At 48.3% G+C, this 19,438-nt stretch overlaps 1 protein-coding gene across 1 annotated transcript; it reads right to left on the bottom strand.

Annotated features, from left to right (window-relative positions):
- Positions 1-24: 24 nt before the first annotated feature.
- On the bottom strand, positions 25-16,246 carry SORD (sorbitol dehydrogenase; the record flags this gene model as incomplete). The annotated part of the gene is made up of 8 exons (XM_009573602.1): positions 25-254; positions 1,972-2,093; positions 2,892-3,067; positions 9,881-9,946; positions 10,412-10,530; positions 12,959-13,118; positions 15,335-15,499; positions 16,213-16,246. Coding segments are annotated over 8 exons (1,008 nt in total), but the record flags the coding sequence as incomplete, so codon positions are not given.
- Positions 16,247-19,438: the final 3,192 nt, after the last annotated feature.

The raw sequence follows: 19,438 nt of genomic DNA, 5'->3' as shown, positions 1-19,438 counted from the left end.
AACAGCCATACATCAGCCTCCCGCGGCCTCATGCTTCGCATCTCAGGCAGGCGGTGTAACGGGAGAGAGGGCTGGGCACCACGGCACCTCAGGGGTTGTGGTCAGTGGGGTCACACTTCAGCATGACTTTTACCCCCTCGCCCCTCTTGGTGGTCTCGAATGCCTCGAGAGCCTTTTCCAGGGGGAAGCGGTGCGTAACCAAGGGCTTGACGTTGATCCGCTTGGATGCGAGCAGAGCAATTGCCACGGGCCACCTGCAAGGGAAACGGAGAGCAGGAGATGAGAGCAGTCACTGGTTTGGAGCCCCAAGGAAAGAGCACGGAGGAGCCTGGTTTCATTACAGTTATTTCCTCAGCCCAGGCAACCAAGGGGAGTTTTGCCCACAAACAATCTTCCAGAGGCAGAACCTCACACATCAGGCATGGGAGATGGGACAAGCCAACTGCTCTGGGCTGTTGAGCACCTAGAAGGCAGGCACTGCTACACACAGACAGTTGGTGGTGCTTCACCTTCAAGAGGCTGAGTAAGTGAAAATCACAGGAGACAACTATGCATCTGAAGCATCGACTGGAAAACAAAACTGCTCTGTGCCGCTCTCCTCTTGCCCTGCCTCCTTGTTTGCAGACTGATCACTGTGGAGTTCAAACTCACCAACTCGGTGCAAGGAGAAGAAAGGAAAAGCCTCAGTCAGCTTCCAACCTCTTCTTTGGTGGAGACTCATGCAATTTGGTTGCCTTGCCGCTCCATTTGAATGGGCCAAATCAGAGTGATGGGAATACGAAGGGATGCAGCAGCTAATCTAATTCCCAAACCGCCTACTTAAAGACATTTCTCATTTTAAGAAGGAGCTTGACACATCTCATAACTCCTTCCTGGAAAACAATCTCTACAGACTAAGCACAGATTCCTGCTCTGCTAGGAAGAAACCACAGCTCTGAACACAGCAGAAACCAGGCTGCGAGTGTGCAATGCTGGGTCTCAAGCCCTGCCCAAGGAGAACAAGACCAAAGAGAACAGCTGAGCTTTTCCTGCCTTCAGGCTGAGGCCAGCTTTCAGTACACTAAAAGACCTGCCTGTTCACAAGCCATGCAGTTCAGTTCTCCATAGAGAGCGCAAATGCCTTCAAACTGGCTCCAGATACATCTTCAGCTCCAGCAAAATGATGAACGCTAAACATGGCTCTTGGTCATCCAAGCATTCACCGATCTCCAACAAGACTGACGACATGATTTCCTTCCATGACGAGCATGGAGAACAGAGCTGGGCACCACCAGCAAGGCTGGGTGTTCACAGCTTGACACAAGATGAGGCACTTGGGATTTTGACTCTTTGCCCAGAATTAAGATTCACCGTATCACTTGCCTCTAAATTGACAATATAGGAGTTAGGAAGGTGGATGCCAGGAGGCACCCAGCTTTTCACAAAGCAGTTCCAGGGGTCAGTGCCAGGCCAAGCTGCTGCTTAGAGATCTCCCAGCACAAAGGGTTGAAGCAGCTAAAAGCTGTGTGGTCCTCTCTGCCATGCCATGAGCCAGCACACTTGTGGACAAGCCAGTCTCCTCCAAAACACCCCCAGCACCTGGTCTTCCCTTTCTACAGGGCATAAGTTGAAGGCACAAATGTTAATTATGAATTATTTTTTTCATTTTGGCCTGCTTGCTTGCAGCAGAGTAAGTGTTTGTTGGGCCTCTTCCTTTCTTTGCACCAAATGCCGCGTGAAATAGGACAGTGGAACAACCCAACCCAGTTGTGGTCAATTTTGCAGTGCAGGGCTCTTCCAGGAACCAAGGCAAAAAACGCAAGACACAGCAGTCACACTGTCTGCACTGCAGCGCTGGTATTTCAGAGTGACATGAGGTTTAAACAACTGTAAAGAAAACCAGCCTTTTCCACATCCTCTCTCCTTGTGGAAAGCAAGAATTTCTTAAGGACAGAGTTGAATACACATCAGCCCACCCTGCACGAGACTCACGTGTTGCAGTAGCGGAATATCCCCCGGATATCCACCTCCCGCACGGCAGCATTCACGATGGGCACAGTGACCATCTCAGGCCCCAGCCCCACCAGCACCAAGGTCCCACCAGAACGAGTGGCCTGGAGAACAAACACACAAATATGTTACATTTTGCAAAAAACAGTCACCAGAGCCTACAAAGAAGTAAAAAACTAAAGCCGCACTTTGCAGCTGTAATGGACTGTCCAGGGCACAGCGGAGAAGCCAGGGGAGAGGCAGGATGCTGTCAGGAGCCCGTAAGTGTGAAACATGCAATAAACAAGGCTTGAAAAACAATCTTTCAAAAATCCCTGAAGGATTTTGGTATCTAAGTCTCATTCTGAAAAATGACTGGCACTTAGGAGTATGAAAAGTACTTTCGGATTTCAGTGGGAGAGATTTAAAATTAAGAGCCTGATGCTCCACTGGATTTCTCTTTTTGTAGCTTGTCCCGTTTGTCTCCTGTCCTTTCATTGTGAAACTCTGCTATATCTTCTCCACATCCTCCCATTAGGCAGTTCATGGCAGCAAAACATCCCCTCCTTAACTGCTTTCTTCACCTGCTGGAATTAATTTTCTTAATTATTCTCCTTATTTGGACATAACTGCAACTTAACGGAAGACGCTGCCCTTTTGTACCAGCTGCCTGACACTGCTGTCTCCTTGGTAAGTGGTAAAGTACCTAAGCATCAAATCAGACAATTATCTCCATGCTGTCTGCAAAGACTTTAGCTCTTTAATTGTCTCTCTTTGTTGTCTAACGAGCACCTTCTCTCCCCCACACCAAGCCCATTGAAATTAAACACTATGGGAGTGAAATAATGTCATTCACTGCTGCGTCCCAGAAAGAGGAAAGCCAGTGCCATCACTGCTTTACCCTGGGGACAAGCGGTACTCACATAAATGCCAGCCTGGATGCAGGCTTGCACTCCTGTACACTCCACAGTTATCTCGGGCATGCAGCCAAGCAGACTTTCCACTTTGGAGGCCACCTCCTGTGGGGTCTCATTCTTTACCTGAATGGTGAAATCTGCCCCCACCTCCTTGGCTTTTTGCAGGCGAGAGGCAGACAAATCTGGGGAAAGACAAAACAAGTTAAGAACTGGAGCATTATATGAAGCAGAAGGGGAGCAAGAACCTGAGCCTGCAATCTGCTTCCTACCCCCATCTGATGTCTCAACAGAGCCACCTTCTTTGGTGACCAGCTGTCAACTATCTCAGGAGAGAAGAGCGTATTTGTTACATAGTAGGAGAAGATGGAAAGCTGCAGACGACTAGTATCTTCCCAAGAATTTACGAAGACCACTCAGACCAAAGGGCTTCCCACTCTTGCTGTAAGTAGGCCACCATCAAGGAGCCCTGATGGAAGCACACTCGTCTGAGGTTTGAACACGCATTCACAGCGCAGCACACAACCAGGAGAGGAAAGGGTCTACATTCCCTCCCTCAAATTCACGCAGCCTTCAGTGAGGAGGCAGGGAGGAGACCTGCTCACTTTTCCGGGCAGGCAGAGAAGGACAAGCAATGGGGACAACTTAAAGACACAGAAGATGTCAAAGGCTTGAGGGTGTGCTTCAAAGAGGTTGAAGTATAAACTCAGAGGTGAAATCCACACCACGCAAAGCAATGTCCAAGTGAAGGAACAGCTGTCACTACTAGACACGAGTGGTGTCTTCTATAAGAACATCAGTTCATAGATCTCCCAATTTCTCTTTGGTACTGAAAGAACATCAAGAGTGTGCCAAAACAAACTAGAAGGCCAAGCTTAGCTCCAAAGGGCATGCACATTGATGCAGGAACCGCAGCAGGAGCAGCCGTGGCCAAGCACTGGCGTGCTGCTGTGCCTGCCCTGGGCACATGCATGTTGCTGTCCCAACGCTCACCACAGAGCAGAGGAACCTCAGTGGAGGCAAAGGCAAAAGGCATCAGGAGGGCTGGACAGACAGGGCAGCGCTGACCTACGCTCGCCCTGCTTGAACAGTGCCTCTCTGGCCATGACTCATGAAGCAGCTTCATTAATTCATGGGGGACTTTAATCCACTAGTGAAACAGGACTGTAAAAAACCACGTTATACACACACTCAGCGAGTTAAGCTAGGGAGGAGCCTACAGTGAAGCAAAAAACCACCACTCACTTTTGCATTTTCCTTCCCTGCTCTCAAGATGATTTGCTATTGCTCACACCCTCAAGGATATGTCTCAAAGGGCACTAGGCAGAGGCAAAGTTGCTCTGACCTTGCACCCTGATGGCTCAGAAATCACCTGGCTATGGACAGCACAGCACCGAGAAGCCTTTCTGACAGGAGACATAGGGCCCAGAGGATCGTTAACGTGGCCATTTCACTTCTAATGGTACTGGATGAGAGCAGATGACGAGCTCTCTGAGGGCTTCCTCAATGAACCATCAGCAGATGCTTTCAGCCGAGCAAACTGCAGAACACATTAGTTGGCAACACTAAGTGCGTCCCTGCTGTTACAGACCTCTCCCATCCTTCTACCCTCAGCACTGGAGGCTGCTGAGCATCTCTCAAGGCAGTTTCCACCACAGATGAATTAGCAGGCAAGCCCATAAGAAACAGTGAGTGGACCTCGGATACCCTATTGACACAGAGCAACAAAGCTGGTGATGACAAATGTCTGTGAGGGCACGGCTGTACTCTGGTACTTCTTGACAGCACTATAAATATCTTTTGAAGATCCAAAAATGATTTGTATCATGGAGCGAGCTGCTCTGGTGGGTAGCCACACTGTTTGTCTCTTCTCTTCCACATCCCCTGGAAGGAAGCCACCCACACCTCTCCAGGCACCACTGGTGACCAGGACATCTCTGGAGATGAGGAGGTGGCCAGCAGAAAAGAAGAGTGGCACTTCCCAGGCAGAAACAGCCCCTTTGCCTTGCACTGAAGCAGTGGTCTACAGGGGCCTGTGTGTTGGCACTGGAAAAGATGTCCAGGTCAAAGGAGGATGTAACAGCCAATATCTCCTAGACCCAGGATTGAGGGGTGGGCAATGTCTCCTGCCAGAGGTCCTAGGCTTGAAGACTTGGAAAATCATGCCTTTGCCAGGGGCACACTCGTCTCCAGGACACACAGCTTACCCACCACAAAGAAGAAAATACTGCTCTCACCAGGATGCAGTCTTCAGATAAGTCAAAGATGGGGGCAGGGAGGAAATATTAAGGGAAAAGAGGAGGACAAGGCCACTGCTCTGACATGAGCTGCTCTGACTCAGCCCCAGCGCTGGGGGGAAGCCAAGCCAGAGGTCCTGCCCTGCCCATTATGCAGCAAATGTGACATTACTTACTGAAAGGGCAGGCGATGGACATGCCCCACCAGCAGCAGGAGGGGTTGGGATGCCGGGTGCGGACACACCCACTGAGATGAGCACCCAGGAAACCTGTGGAGGGAGTTTCAAGAAGCGAGAACAAAGAGTAATAAAATGCAGACGAAGGAGGAAAAGCCAAGGCTGAAAAATAAGGGCAGCATCACCCTGGAAGCCTCAACGTGCGCTCTCGTTCCTGTGGCTGCAGGAGGCATGAGTCACATCTGTCCCTCCCAAGCTCTAAGTGTTGGGCCTCCAGCCACTTGTACGGTCATGCTCAACCCTCTGCTAGCAGAGCTGCACTCAGAGACCTCCCAGGCAGCAAGAGCTGCTATTTTTGAGGCACCTGAAGAGCTAAGAAGCACTTCTGCCTGGCTTGGCTGGTGTATCCCAAATCTCAGTGTACAACAAGGAGACCACAGGGGCTCAACAATGCTCCCAGCAATGGACCAAACTCCCCACAGAGTGCCCTGCTCAAAACATCAGCGTGCAGCAGATAGAGCTGGATTCAGCTGTTTGGATTATCTGCCCACTCACTAATATATTTTATACTGTGTCTTTCACAGAAATACATCCAGAGGCAGTGTCCTGGAACAACAGGAGAGCCAGGCTGTCCTGCCAGCCAATGCATTTCAAAGTGGCCACAAAAGTTGCTCTCAGGCAGCAAGACCCCACACCTCTCCTATAGCTGGCCTCTGGTTTGCTGACCTGCTCAGGAAGGAAGTCCTCGCGTTGGAGAGGCATACAGGACGCAGCAGCAATACCGTCAGACCCGTCAGAACTGTGATAACACCTTGGTACACCTGGCCTAAGTGAAACACTGCTAAGCACTCACTGAAGCTTACAGATCTGCAGGTTATCAAATGAGAAGGTTACCATATTGTTTAGAGCTCCAGACACTTGTAAGTCTTGAGAAGGACCAAGTCGTTTGGATTTTAAACCTTACTGTGGCTGAACCCCACAGAACTCTTGGGAAACTGGTCAATCACACAATCAAAGGGTTGCATCTTGCCTCTAGTCAGAAATTTGTTTTCACTTCCCGGATGCAGGAGCTAATTAAAGTTTTGGCTGCCAGACTAAGAGTAGCCCGTTCTCGTATCCCTGCTCCCACGGAAATTATCAAATTACATTTAAGCTTCTCGTGATGGTTTATAAGCCAACTTAATAGGCAAATATTCTTGAAGCTCTCACACTTCCTATGTTGATCTTCTTTCACAAAGGAGTTGAACTCTGTTCAGTTATTCATATTCTCTGACCTTGACTTCCAGTTTCTGGAAGGTTTCTGGAAGCACCGGCACCAGGACTTCAGATTTAGATAGCACAACTGGAATAGTTTCCCTTAAGTAGGAATTACTAAGTGTACCTTTAGTGACAGACGGAGTAAGGCAAGACAGCCCAACACCGCCATACGAATACCCAAACTGCCACTTCACTTGCTGGGAAATAAGGCTGCTCTTTTACATGCCTCTAAGGAGAAAAGCAGCTTTTCAGAGCAACAGCAACATCCACAGCAAGGCAGAAGGACAGGAGAAGGTTACCGATAAATATCAATCACACCCACTCAGCAGTGGAGTGGAGAAAGCCATAGACCTCAGGGAAGAGTAGATAAGGACCCACGAAACAAACTGATCTGCTGCACCCAACTGCAGTCTATTAAATACATCAAACCCCACACCCCCCCCAAAAGGAAGAACACTAGTCTGCCAGGAATAAAGCAATAAAGCACTTCACGGAGAAGATCAAAGGTTATCAGAAACACTAATACCTTTTATCAGGCAAGCTACCATATCTGGGAGGAAAGGCAAGCTTTGGCACACACAAGCCTTTGGAAGGGTAGGGCTGAGCATTAGTCTCTAGCTACAGTGCCAGCTGCTCTCCAGGAGTCCCAGAGAAGGGACCCGACCCCTCGGCAGAGACATAACTTTCCAAAATTCATTGACTCCAGTGCCAAAGACACTCACCGCAGAAGCTGTAAGGAGGTGAGTTCTCCCCAGGTCAGGAAAAAGCTCGTCTAGCTATTTCTATATTTGTGTATGGCTTGTCAAAACAAACACAAACATTTAAAGCTTTAAGTGCTGTGCAGACAAAGCTCTTCACAGACAAACACATCATAAAAACTCCAGGCAATGAATTCAAAGAATCTGGCAGCAAAGTACAAGAAGGCCTTTGTGGACAGACAGTCACCTCACAGGTGTTGGCTCCTAAAGCCGATGCAAAAAGCAGTTCCTTGAGAAGGGCAGCAAAATCCCCAGCGGCAACGAGCCAAACTAAACCCATTCCTCAGCTCATGTCACGTACAAATATTTGACTAAGGACAGCACCTCCACGGGTGTCTCTGAGCATCTCGGCCAAACACCTCTCAGGTGGGAGACGTTTACAAGTCAGGATCATTACCTAGGCCAAGGCGTAAAGATAAGAAAAGGTTAATTCCATGTAGCCGAGCTTGCTGACCCTACAAACCAGGTACCAAGAACTTCCTATGGCCACCTGGAGCCCTGTGGCACGTGCTATACAGACCTGCTTGCCAAAGGTCCCCAGGAGCAGTCTACAGGCAGAGGCAACAGCAGCTCCCAGTGTTACAGGGAAGAATACACCGAGGCAGGACCGGGGATGGGGCAGCAGGCTGAACCAGCTGCCTCAGCCCCACCAATCTCTGTCATCTCACCAAGCCCTTCCCCACCCAAGGACCGGGTCACCCACCAGCCCCTGCACCAGCTCAGCTCGGCAGCAAGGTTCATCGTGCGTGATTCAAGAGGCAGAGTTGCTTCTCCTGCTATAGCAACCATCATCCTCAAATGACAACACTTCGCAAAAATCAAAGGCCTGGACTGATCACGTCCACCAAGCACACACCCACAGGGTGGGGCCAGCAGAGCAAAAAGTGCCATGGACTCAGTAGCAAGAGGATTTAGGGAGGAGAAGGCAATAATCTGCCTTCGGTTTTGACATGAGCTACTACTGAAGAGTGCAAAGGCAAGAGGGTGGGACCTGAATTTTGTCTCTCAGTCCGAAGATGGAAACACAGTAATAGAGAGGTCAAAAATACACCTGGCCCAAAGTGTGGGAGGTGGAGCAACAGCCTTCTGAAAGAGCCACGTTGGGTCTTTGGCCCAAAAACACTGCAGCAACCTGTGCTCATTGTCTAGTCGTACCTGTAACCGCTCCTCCTAGCCACCACTGCTCAGAAGGATCAAAGAGCAGTGGAAACATCACTTCCAGGCCCTGTCCAAACCCCAGGTGGAAATTTCAACAAGGGAACCTCCTGAGGTTACTTCAGCTCTCAATTCTCCTGACAAGCTACACAGAGAAGAGCCTGACCTTTGAGGAGAGGTGGAAGGAGCTGGGCTGGGTTAGCAGGGCAAAGAGAAGGGGGGGATCGAACAGCTGTCTGGAACAACCAGAAGGGCAGATGCAAAGACGATGGAAACTCATTTCAGTTGTTGCAGACAATACAAGGGGAAATACCCAAAAACGATCATTTGTGAGTGGACCCTAGAAAAAGCTTCTTCATTAGGAGGTGGTGCAATCCTGGAGTAGGTACCCAGAAAGGTGTCATCTCCATCCTCAGCGCTTTTCCAGGCGCAGCTAGACAAAAACATGGCTGCAAGCGGCAGTGGACTAGAAACCTCCAGGACACAGTTACACAAGGAAGGCACGTTTCTGAAATGCAGGGACCCTGAAAAGGTCATTTCAGTCATTGCAGATAACCAGTGGAAAACAAACCCCCTCCAGCAGGACAGCAGAAAGAAGGGCAGCAAAAGAGAACTAGAGAGGGACAATGGGGCTGGACATAGAAAGGTCTGTGAAAACACATGTCCAGGTCATCATCTAGCACTGGAAGAGGAAGGAAAAAAACCTGCTCAAAGCAAATCTCCAAGAATAGCTCCAAACAGGGTATAAAATATGCTGTGTTGCTTGGTCTGCATGCCTAGGTGAAGACTAGAAGCAGATAGAATCAAGGTCTATAAGCACTACAGGGAAGATGAAACCTGATCCTCAAGGCTTGATCTATAAGCCAAAGGCAAAACACAAAGTTGAGGTCAGAAGAGCTCAAAACAGAAAAAAAAAAAAAGAAAACAGTCAGTGATCAGAGGCACCAGGAGCAAGCAGAGCTTCTGTAACTCGGAGCTTTGTCATACGGATGCATTGCCTCTTCCCAAAAGACCTGCTCAAGTCTGAAAAAGATCTCTAGGCTTGATCCAAGGACCACTCCTTAGCCTCTGGTTTATTCTCCTCGAAGCACTGTAGCTACTCCACCTGCACAACTTGTCTGTGCTAGGAAGCAGAAGTTATTACCCTGGTCCGCTAACCTAGCAGAGAAGCACCAGTTGCAACCTGCACCTTCTTACAGATGCCAATTAGTGCAAAGATCAAAGTCTTGTCCTGGGGAATGAGGCGTTTATTAGGATTCCCTCCAGACAGGCATGCTACTACTCCATTCATGAACAGACTTTCCATTGTACTTGGGCTGCCTTCCCCAGCAGTTACCTTGAAGGAATAACATGAAACTAGTCAAAGTGTTGTATTGTGGGAAATAGGCACACTCTTAAGAGTTAAAAGGACTTACCTGTAATTACCACAGCCGCTGCACCCATCATCTTAGCAACAAGCACGTTAACAAGGCCAATTGGTCCTGGGTACAAACAGGAGAAAGAGAACATATACAACAGCCAGACAGCACCAGCCGCAGGCTCTGAACATGCCCAGAGCTCAGCATGTCCCTAGGCTAAAGAAGACTCCGACTGTGTTTCCAGGTGGGCAGCTCTGGGATCACAGCGTCACCACGATCCCAGGGCAGTGAGACCAGCTGCTGAGAACGCAGCTATTGCTACACAAGGGACTCCGCAAGGAAAACACCACCCGCTCCTCTGCTCCCTCGAGCTGGTAGGCTCAGGACGCCCAGACACTGCGCTTTGCATTTGGGCTGCTCAAAGTGCAGCACCATGGGCAAGGACAGCCTCAAGCTCCCCTTGGCACCCCTGTAACTCTGCCATGACCTACACTTACAGCAGAGTCTAGAAACACAGCTCGCACCCTGTCCATCCCCCTCCATGCCGCAGCAGGCAGAGAACCCAAGGACTGAATATGTTCACCATACCAGAGCCAGACACAAAGACTTTGCTTCCCAGAGTGACTCCCGCCCTTCTGCAGGCATGGATTCCCACCGAAAGTGGCTCGATAAGGGCTCCTTCTTCAAAGGTGACATTATCTGGAAGCCTGTAAGAACCAGACACAAGCAACAGTCACCAAAGAGGTTTATGAGGGTGATGAGGAAAGCCATGACACTCAAAGACCAAACATGGGTCTAGATCACAGTGGCAAAATACACTCTCACCTTTGGTCTGAGAAATGCAGGGCTGGAAGGCGTTTCAAGAAGTTATATTGCCTCCTTCCCTCCTCTGAAGCAGCATCAAGTACACCTAAACCATTTATCAGTGAGGTTTGCCTAAGCACCAAACACGGGGATCCACAAACTTCCCCACATCATCTCTCCAGCACTTGGTGAGTCAAGCCTAAAACTCCTTTGCCGCTCATTTCCTTTGAAATAAACCCCACAGTTGCGTATGTACCACCTCAAAGGCTGCCCTACGGCTGGGACCCATCAGTGAGCTCCCAGACCCCTCATCTGGGTTGAATCATTCAGCTCCACGCTTTTAGAAACATCTTGCTGCCAATGGCGATGCCACATAAAGCAAAGGCAGCCAGCTCCAGCTCTCCCCACCACACGCTGGATGTCCACCCCTGATGCACCAAGTGCTTCAACCAGTGGACTGGTCCCAGCACGCATCCTCCCAGCAGTCAAGAAAAATGTGTACAGTGGGTACAAAACACCTTTTGGATAGAAACAGCACCGTAATGCAGCTAGATGGAAAAAAGCAGAGGGGGGCGAAACCCTTCTGAACTGCTGACAGAGGTAAATTCCAGCCCCACAACGCAGCCCTCCAGAAAGCCACCAGCGCGGGCTCTCACTCAGCGGGTGCCGGGAGCTGTGTCTGCAAGGAAAGTCTTTCTGACAGCCCCAGGAAGCTTGAACTCAGATCTCAGCCAAGCCAACACAAAGTACCAGAAACGACAGTTGTAGGAAGACAGCTGTTAAGATGTCTATATGTCCCTTATCTCCAGGAGGCACTGAAGGGCTGACTCCAAAAGTTCAGTTGCCTGAGAGTTTGGCATCACATTTGCTCCTACTGGGTCTGGATACTGCACCGTCAACGGGGAGGGCAGCCTTGCGGCACAATCCCACCTCCATCAAATTACTCGGAGTACCCAATAGAGAGTCTGTCCGCCTGCAGAAGGACAGACAATACCTGCCCAAATATGTGAGAACCCACTGAGCTCAGGCACCATCTTTTCTTAGCAAATTTGTGCTTGCAGAGTGACTTCATGCCAGGGAATCTGCTCTGCATCAGACGGCCACAGCATTGCTGATTTGAACCCGGGAGCACCAGATCCAGGCTTTGCATTTCACAGCTTTAAGAAAAAAGAAAAATTTAGCCAAAGTAATATTTACTCAAATTGGAGAAAAAAGCAGATCTCTTCCTGGAAGAAGACAGCTACAAACCAGTCGCTTCCTCCCGAGCAAAAACTTGTGATGTTGTCAGAAAATGTTTTTAACACCACACAGGAAACCAGTGACAGCGGGTCTGGACAGTGAGAAGTTAGTCCCATCCAGACCAGCGTCTCATCCTGACAGCAGCTGCTTGGGATCCGCTTTGAAAGGAGCTTCCTGCCCGAGGACTCTCATGAGAAGAGCATTCAAGTGCCTCCTCCCGACTGATTTGATGCTGAACGCTTCCTCTGCAGACACCAAAGATCAATCCTGGGGATGCTCCTGCTCATGGAAGTACGAGCTCCACACAGACTGAGAAAGAACAAGCTCCACAGGCAGACCAGTCTCAGGGGGCCACTACTTTAGACTATTTTTAACTCCTTGTCTAAATGCACTTATGTGAGTATAACATTGCAGAGGTTTATTCGGGTTTCTAGCGTATTTGCCAGAGTACTTAAGTACAGACTTGCTTTTAAGCAAATGTGTCAGTCCTGCCTGAACATACTAAGAACCTACTCAAGTTTGCTGAACTGGATATGCAAACAGATGTACAATGCTGGCAGCTTAGTGGGGCCACTCAGCGCTACACAAAAAAGCAGCTTAGCAGGGACACTGCTTTCTGTTCCTGCTCTGCTCTAACTTTGTTTCAAATGACAGAGCAAGGTGTTAACAGTCAATGTGGTGCTTCCTGAAAAGCAGCAGTAAAGCTAGCTCAGCTCAAAAAATCAGACAAAGACCTTCAGGCACCATCCTAAGAAGGCAAGTATATAAAAAGACAGCAGAAAAGAAACTAAGAGCAGGGAGCAAATGAGAAAAGGAAAATAATTAAAGGATAAAGCAGTGGTGACATCCCAGGAAACGTGCAAGAAATGTTTGTTTATGTCTGGCACCAAACTACACCTGCCTGACAAACTGTTTGCGAAGTGGCTGCCATCTAAGCCTTATACATGTTATTTATGGATCAGAAAGCAACAAAACCTTTTGTGTTCAAGTAAAGAGTGCTCACTGCAATACTCAAAAGGGCCAAGAGGTAATTGCTTCAGCTAATTGCCCCCAGGGTGCATATATTTCTCTGCAGAGGGAGCACTGACTAACTTGTAGCAGTAGCTGGCACTGTGCTTGTAGTAGCGGCACAAGTTCCCATCATCGGGAGGCGTCGCGCAGAAGAAGATTGTTGGAGACAGATTATAACGTCCGGTTTTGCAGAACTCATCCATTTCTCTTGGGACGCCGGGCTCGATGGCCACTCGATCACCTGCCAGGGTGAAAGCAGACTGTGTTACTCGGGAAGAAGGTGGGCGCATAGGTATGAGTATCACCAAACAACCACGGAAGACAGCATGAAACCCTGGCACAAGAGAAGCATGAGGGACATCTGCTAACTGAGAAAGATCACGCTGCACGCACCAGGCAAGTTCCTAACGCTTCCTTCACGGCGGCCTCATCACCAAGATCTTCACAGTTACTTGAAAAGAGCTGGTGTTTCAGAGGCACAGACACAGAGCAGATGGAAGCTCAGTCACATACAAACCTCTGTCCAGCTGCCCTGCACTCAGCAGATGAAAAGGCAGCCCTCACCCCAGGCAATCGCACGGTGATCAGAATCTCTGGTAACTGGAAGAGGAAATAATTAGGACAAAAGAGGCGAGCTCTGCTGGCCACCATGCTGCCAGCTGGAAAGGGCTGTTCCTTGGGAAAGGAGCTCCCGGCGCAGAAGCACACCCAGGAGTGAGCAGGACAGACGGGAGACAGAGGACATCTGTGAGGGGACATCTGTGAGGGGAACAGAGACATCTTCATGCTACAGCGGAGTAGCCCAGACTGCTGGAAGGACACATGCTGCAGGACAATGAGTAATTACTTAATTGCAATCATGAGGCAGGATGGACTAAAGAAAACTGTGTGATCACAGTACAACTTGCAAGTACACGAGAGACACAAGAGAGTCCTTTTTATTTGGCAGAGGAAGCCAAATCTCAAAGCCAACTCTCTCAGCGAAGCTCTCCATCAACAAGCTTGCAGTCAGACACAGTGACAAGCAGGAGGATGGACCGAAGTAAAGAGCCATCTAGCCCCCTACACCACCTGTGATATGGCCAACGGGGGATGTCTGGGGGTGACAGGAGCAGGACAAGCACATACTGAATGTTCTCCCAGCCGCCCATTACATTCAGCTGTGGGGCCTCCCAAGCTGCATGTGGTTTCTTTGTATTTAGTAACCCTTGACAATTTCTCCTCCACCTTCTACCATGTAAACTTTTAGCATCCACATCATCCTTTGCCAAGGAGGCCTGCAGGTCTGCTACATCTCAGGAGAATGCTGCACCTGGGTCCCCCTGCCTCTTGCTCTTGTATTGGAGGAACCGGAGAACTTTATGTGCCCTCTCCCTGCCCTCCATGAGCCTTCAGACCTGTGTCACATGTCCTTGAGTTGTCTCTCCAGCTCTCCCAGCTCAAGTTCCTAACTTAGTTATTCGTCATAGAGACGCTGCTCCACATCTTGTCATCTCCTTGTCCTCCTCTGAAAATTTTTCACTTCTTTTATATCCCTTTGGAAAGGAAGAGACCAGAACTGCCTGCAGAGCTCCACATGTTCAATGATGTCCTCTGATTGAGTGGAAGAGACCAGAACTGCCTGCAGAGCTCCAGATGTGCAATGATGTCCTCTGATTGAGTCTCTACCCCTTTCCTAACATTGATTTGCAGTTTTCACCATTACTGAGCCAACATTCCCATGCACTCTGTCAGAGCCAAAGGTCTCACTCTTCAGCAGTGATGGTCAGCCCATCATTTTAGATATCAAGCTGGTTTTGTTTCTTCTGTCATGGACACCACTTTGTGTTTATCTGCGTTGAATTTCACCTGCATCTTATTGCCCAAGCACCCTTAAGGTCTCTCTGTAACTATTGCTAGCTCTCCCGTGTCCTCTCCACCGTGTCTAAGTTGCTATCATCAGCAAACTTCGCAAAACTCACTGCTCGGCCCATTTTCTAGGACATTCATGAGCACAGCGAACTGTAAAGGTCACACCACGAGGCCTGGTACACTTGCTCCAGTGACCTCTCTCCACAGCAGGAGGCCATTTGCTCCTTCAAGAACACACACGGCGAAGAAACATTAACAGCAGGTTGTTGGCAAGAGCAAAACACATGGTTTCTGAAGCTTTATCTAGCTTCTTCAAAGGGCACCTTGTACCAGCATACACTCTGCTCTGCATTAAAATAAAGTCAGACCAGCTCAAGATATCCCAGGACAAAGCATACCTAAGAAATACCATAAACTACGGTGGCCAAGCTGGGTGATTAATAGCAGCACAATGACACTCTTTGAAGGAGAAGGTCACACTGTGCAATTCACAGCTCGGAACATCAGATGAATTTACCTAATAAAAAAGCACAGCCTGTTATCAACACATTCTCAGGAACTGATTAGCAGGAAAACAAGTAAAAAGACAGTTTTGATTCCAATTACCTGGTTTCAGATGAGTCACTCCTGACCCCACTTTGATGACAGTCCCGGAAGCTTCGTGCCCCAACACCATGGGGTCCTTCACGACAAAATCCCCGATTCGACCATGCTGCCAGTAGTGAACGTCAGACCCGCAGATCCCAACAGAATGCATCCGCAGGAGGACGTCTGCCAGAAAAGGAAGAAACGTTCCTTGTAGAAAAGCTTACCTTCTCGGGCACTGGGAGAGCGACACATGTGCTGTCCCTGTGCCCCACAACAAAGGCCAAGCCAGCATTGAAAGATCCGAATTTACTAGCATTAAATAAATGCACCAGAACTGCACGTGCACACGTTAGGGTGGATGGCATATTGATGAGACGCCTGCTGAAATACAAAACTATACAAGGATTTACAAATCAGGAAAGCTTAAAATATGGTAAGACCCCTGTCAACAAAAACTAATACAATCTAAGAGGGGTGTGACTATTACTGGAGCAAGAATAAAAAAGCAAGTCCATTTAATTTTTCCTTCTCTCTAAACTACGATCTTAGCCCTGAAAAGTTAGTGAATCAAATTTCTATCAGCCCATATGCCTAGCCTCTTAATATTTAGTTCTGCAAGAAGATCATGTCCCAAGAGCTCTTTAATGTGAAATACATGAACTGATGAAACAGGAAGCAAAAAAAGCCAGATAAAGGGGTGTATCTGTGACTGCTCCAGCTCTTCTTTTCAAGTGGAAATGCAGCATTATCTGTTTCAGCCACACATTCTTTTTTGGATTATTTTATACTTTCTCAGAAATATTTTAGCCTTTATAATATCAAGGAGTGACAAAAGAGAATGAGAGAAGAAAGAGATCAGTAAAGAAAGCAGACAGAACAGTCATGTCTATACCTACCATTGGCACCCGGTTCTGGGATTGGGCGGTTTTCCTATGGACAAAAAGGAAAAAAAAGCATTCAGCTGCTTATGCATAGCCATGGGAATACCTCGTGGAAAGCCAGTCCAGGTTAGCTCAGGTAAATCCATAAGCAGATCAGATTTTTGGTTCTGTCTGCTCAATAAGACATCGCTGTGCAACGAGGAGGGATATAAATGTGCAAGTCCACGCTTCCCCACTAAGCTCACCTCATTTTGCTTGCACAGTGGAGTAACGTGGGCATCCGTTGCGAGTTAGCACACAGCCAGCTTGTAAATCCACTCTGCAAATTATTTTGCAGTAATTTCCCCTTCCCTGCCCAGACAAGAGCCACTAAACTTTCCTGCCCTGGAACAGCCTCAGGTTTCAGCTGAATCCTTCATCCCACTGGCTGACAAAAAAAGTCACCTTCTGTAACCGGGAAGGTTCTGAACCACCTATTTCTATAAAGCATTAATATTGCAGTGTTTATAGAAATATTTTTACTACTATTTTTACTATAATAATAACTCAATGTATAAATCAATTGTAAATATTACTGTAAATCACATTTAAAGTCACATCCTCTTGTAATTGGCATGACACCTCTTTATGGGATGAATGATAAAACCAGAATTACAAAAGTAGTCACTTGGCCCCAAGTCACCCTTCCACCCAAAAGGTCTGCAGGCCTTTTGCCTTCACTGAACTCCCTCAGCTGCCTCAAAGGACAAAGGAATAATTTTGTTGGGTTTTACAACATCAAGACAGTATGATACCCACCTAGCACCCGCCTCCACGATCATGTCTCTAAGAAAAGCCCCACCAAAGTAGCTAGTGCTAATAATGAACTCTTCATAACCCACTTGCTGCTCAAATTTTCATGCATCTTAGACCCCTTCACCCACAGCCCAAAACTGGACACAAGACCTTTGAGCAGATCTCCTATTCACACAGTTCCTCTTCAAAAATTTGGTACATAGTGAGCCCATGGTCGGTTATTTCTCCTTGCAAGAGCATCTTCAGTTAGCAAGAAAATTGATCTCTGGGTTTGAGATGAGCAATCACTTTATAGCACTCCTCCACATATTAGCTTCACCAGTTAGAAGCTGCTACATAACAACGAACACGAGATTTTCTGCTGCCCTGCTGCAGAGAAAGCGGGGTATCCCCTCCTGCTTTTGGGGAGCACCGTTCTGCACTTTAGCTAATTAAATACATTCTCAATCCCAGCATATTCCTCAACACGTACTTTGTCCTTCACCAATCTAAACATCATGAAAAGAGAAATTCTGGAAACACATTCTCAAAGCGCTGCTCTGTTAAAATACCTGCTGAATAATCAGAGCGGTAAGTGGGTAGGATGGCCCAGATTCTGTTGACTGGAATGCAAATCAAAGTACAACTCAACCTACTGAAATTTTCAATGTTCAGAACTGTATCTGCATTTTTTGTGGGGTGTTTGTTTTGTCCCACTAAGGACACAGCCCAGAGCACTATTTTTAAAAGAAGTTGATCTAGATATAACCTCTTATATAGAAAATGTCCAATAAGCATGCAATCTGGTAACACATCAGAGGTACGGAGCACCTCAGCCATCTCAAAGGGACTGAACAAAACAGTCCATGGTGAGAGAGAAAGCAAGCCAACTTCTAGCTGAAAATGTGGACGTGGCATTCCTCAGCCCAGAAAAAAACACTTTTTTTTCCAATAACAGCTGTATCGAAAAACAGACATCTCTGTGGAAAATGAATCCTCCAGCGTGATTTGTAGAAAACAGAGAGCGACCAAACTGAAAGACCCCAAACTATTTCAGGACACATGTTCTGCTCGCTGTCCATTGTTCGCTGAGAAGTTCAGAGACAGTAACTGGTGTCAATGAGGGTGAAGGAAATGCAGCAAATGTTTTCTGTGAAAGGAGACACACAAAGAGAGGATGTGGCACATATCATAAAAACCAATAAATCCTCAAATGGCAGCAAATGTGAGCCTATGGCAACCACCTAAGATCAAGAGGAGAGACAATAAAAATGAAGCCAACACATTTTCACATAATGCAGGTCAGCTGTTGAAGTCACGGTGACTCTCCCCAGGAGAAACACATCCACAAGAATCAAGACGGGTGTGGGAATTATGGGGAAGATGATCTCACCTAACTTTAGGTATCAATAACACAGATAAGAAGTTCAGAGTTCACTGTCTAGACTCCTTACGTGATCGGCGGGGCAATGCAATGAGTGCCATTCACATCGTGGCAAAGAAACTTTAGAGAAGCCCAGGAATATCACACCCCGAGGGGCTGCCAGTAAGGCCAGGGGAGCACTGACGACCACCTCCGATGTCTCCAGCAGTACGAATATCCCAAGGAAAACTCACACATCTGGGTGTAAGCCAGTTTAGAGACCAGCAACACAAACAGGATGGAGTCAGCATCCACCCTCACAAGTCTCATACATCTTTCTAAATCACAGGGGTTTGGAAATCTGTTCTTGAACTTGAGGGACCATCTCAATTCTCACTCACTGTGGCGATTCCTTTTATTTCTAGTAGAAATCAGGCTGCACGTGCTTCTAGTGAAATTGCAGTTATATCAAAGGTGGCTGGGAGCCACACGAGAATTACTCTCACGAACACCGCTTAGCCTTTGGCATGTGTCACTTGAGCTGTGCAGGAATGGTAAAAAATCAACTGCTTCCCTGATAATCATCCCCCAAACGAGCTGCTGCAGGTATCCAAAGTCTGTGTGTTCATAAGAGCCCTCCTGCCAGAACTGTTTGTACAGAAAACTGCCTGTCAATATTTGCCCATGTAACTCTTCCTTCCCCAATTTGGCACTTGCCAAACTGGCGAACAGAGATCTCCAGCAGCGCCGCAATGATTCAGCACCCATCCAAGTGTCTGCGGTCAGAGAAGCAGAATCAGTCAGAAGCACCGACCAAAACTAAAGGCCCCCCTCTCCACGGGGGTCTCCAGCACAAGCACAGGCACGACCCGTGGGGCTGCTCCCTTTGCACCCTCCTTCCTGCTTCTCACTCGGCCTCTCACGAGCCCTAAGGAGCAACATGTCACCCCCATCTCTGCTGTCTGGGAGGGCCTCGTCCACCGGACTGCCGACCGAACAGCACCCGCTCCCCGTCGCGACCCAAAGAAGGGCTCGGGCGGCCCTTAGCCATGGGGCAGCCCCGAGCTTCGGGCTCCCCGCGCCCCGCTTGCCCCACGGCTCAGC

This window comes from Fulmarus glacialis, unplaced genomic scaffold, assembly GCF_000690835.1.
Source record: "Fulmarus glacialis isolate BGI_N327 unplaced genomic scaffold, ASM69083v1 scaffold38122, whole genome shotgun sequence".
Classification (NCBI taxonomy): domain Eukaryota; kingdom Metazoa; phylum Chordata; class Aves; order Procellariiformes; family Procellariidae; genus Fulmarus; species Fulmarus glacialis.
This window is presented reverse-complemented; position numbering and strand designations above follow the sequence as displayed.